Genomic DNA, 2,500 nt, shown 5'->3' with positions numbered 1-2,500 from the left:
TCATCAGCTCTGTCGTCATGGTAACCTGTTTATTCTGGTCTGGCAGGTTGGGTCTGCTGGGGAAGCTGAAGAGAACGGTTCTGTGGCTGCTGCTGTTCTACGTCTCCATCCCCTTCATCATCAAGCTTTGTCCTTCCATCCAGGCCAAGCTCGTCTTCCTCAACTTTGGTACGTTCTCCTCCTCCATGTTCACCTCCTCAATGTTCTCCTCCTCCATGTTCTCCTCCTCCATGTTCTCCTCCTCCATGTTCTCCTCCTCCATGTTCACCTCCATGTTCTCCTCCTCCTCCATGTTCTCCTCCATGTTCTCCTCCTCCTCCATGTTCACCTCCTCCATGTTCTCCTCCTCTATGTTCACCTCCTCCATGTTCACCTCCTCCATGTTCTCCTCCTCTATGTTCACCTCCTCCATGTTCTCCTCCTCCACGTTCTCCTCCTCCATGTTCACCTCCTCCATGTTCTCCTCCTCCATGTTCTCCTCCTCCATGTTCTCCTCCTCCATGTTCTCCTCCATGTTCACCTCCTCCATGTTCTCCTCCTCCATGTTCTCCACCATGTTCTCCACCATGTTCTCCTCCATGTTCTCCTCCATGTTCTCCTCCATGTTCTCCTCCATGTTCATCTCCTCCATGTTCATCTCCTCCATGTTCTCCTCCTCCATGTTCTCCTCCTCCATGTTCTCCTCCTCCATGTTCTCCTCCATGTTCACCTCCTCCATGTTCTCCTCCTCCATGTTCTCCTCCTCCATGTTCTCCACCATGTTCTCCACCATGTTCTCCTCCATGTTCTCCTCCATGTTCTCCTCCATGTTCATCTCCTCCATGTTCATCTCCTCCATGTTCATCTCCTCCATGTTCACCTCCTCCATGTTCTCCTCCTCCATGTTCTCCTCCTCAATGTTCTCCTCCTCCATGTTCTCCTCCATGTTCTCCTCCTCCATGTTCTTACTTTGGGAGCAGCGAGCAGAGACTGTTTCTAATGAACATGTGACCTGTCATGTGACCTCTGACCTTTGCCCCCCCCCAGTGAGGTTGCCGTACTTCATCGACCTGAAGCGGCCCCTGGACCAGGGATTGAACCACACACACAACTTCTACCTGGAGCCTGAAGCTGGTCTCAAGATTGGAGTCTGGTACGTTTCTATAGTGTGTAGATGTTTAAACTGTAAATATAAATATAACGGGTCGGGTCTCGGGGTTAGGAACTAATATATAACTTTATACAACTACCGTACCGTTACCGTCCTCTGACCCTGGTCGGGTCGGGGGGGCAGCAGTCTAAGCAGGAAGCCCAGACTTCCCTCTCCCCAGCCACTTCGTCCAGCTCTTCCCGGGGGATCCCGAGGCGTTCCCAGGCCAGCCGAGAGACATAGTCTCTCCAGCGTGTCCTGGGTCTCCTACCGGTGGGACGGGCCCTGAACACCTCACCAGGGAGGCGTCCGGGAGGCATCCTGACTAGATGCCCGAGCCTCCTCATCTGGCTCCTCTCAACGCGGAGGAGCAGCGGGTCTACTCCGAGCTCCTCCCGGATAACTGAGCTTCTCACCCTATCTCTAAGGGAGAGCCCAGCCAGCCTACGGAGGAAGCTCATTTCAGCCGCTTGTACCCGCCATCTTGTTCTTTGGGTCACGACCCAAAGCTCATGACCAGAGGTGAGGGTAGGAACCCAAAGCTCATGACCAGAGGTGAGGGTAGGAACCCAAAGCTCATGACCAGAGGTGAGGGTAGGAACCCAAAGCTCATGACCAGAGGTGAGGGTAGGAACCCAAAGCTCATGACCAGAGGTGAGGGTAGGAACCCAAAGCTCATGACCAGAGGTGAGGGTAGGAACCCAAAGCTCATGACCAGAGGTGAGGGTAGGAACCCAAAGCTCATGACCAGAGGTGAGGGTAGGAACCCAAAGCTCATGACCAGAGGTGAGGGTAGGAACCTTTCGGCTCAGCTCTCTCTTCACCACGACGGATCTGTGCAGAGTCCACATTACTGCAGACGCCGCACCGATCCGCCTGTCGATCTCACGCTCCATCCTTCCCTCACTGTGAACAAGACCCCGAGGTACTTGAACTCCTCCACTTGGGGCAGGATCTCATCCCCGACCCGGAGAGTGCTCTCCACCCTTTTCCGGTTGAGGACCATGGACTCGGATTTGGAGGTGCTGATTCTCATCCCGGCCGCTTCACACTCGGCTGTGAACCGATCCAGTGAGAGTTGGAGATCACGGTCTGATGAAGCCAACAGGACCACATCATCTGCAAAAAGCAGTGACCCAATCCTGAGGTCACCAAACCGGACCCCCTCCACACCCTGGCTGCGCCTAGAAATCCTGTCCATAAAGATTATGAACAGGATCGGTGACAAAGGGCAGCCCTGGCGGAGTCCAACCCTCACTGGAAACAAGTCCCACTTATTACCGGCAATGCGGACCAAGCTCTGACACCGGTCATACAGGGAACGGACGGCCCGTATCAGGGGGTCCAGTACCCCGTACTCCTGGAGAACCC

The 2,500-nt window shown here is 54.5% G+C and overlaps 1 protein-coding gene across 1 annotated transcript in view; it reads left to right on the top strand.

Annotated features, from left to right (window-relative positions):
- Window positions 1-2,500, top strand: part of abhd12 (abhydrolase domain containing 12, lysophospholipase) — a 20,528-nt gene that overhangs the window by 6,389 nt on the left and 11,639 nt on the right. The window contains exons 3-4 of the mRNA XM_053333644.1: window positions 47-168; window positions 1,027-1,132. Of these exons, the coding sequence (XP_053189619.1) occupies window positions 47-168; window positions 1,027-1,132 (228 nt within the window). The remainder of the gene's footprint in view (window positions 1-46; window positions 169-1,026; window positions 1,133-2,500) is intronic.

Source organism: Scomber japonicus, chromosome 14 (assembly GCF_027409825.1).
Source record: "Scomber japonicus isolate fScoJap1 chromosome 14, fScoJap1.pri, whole genome shotgun sequence".
NCBI lineage: Eukaryota > Metazoa > Chordata > Actinopteri > Scombriformes > Scombridae > Scomber > Scomber japonicus.
The sequence above is the reverse complement of the archived record's forward strand: the minus strand, read 5'-3'. Positions and strand labels throughout refer to the sequence as shown.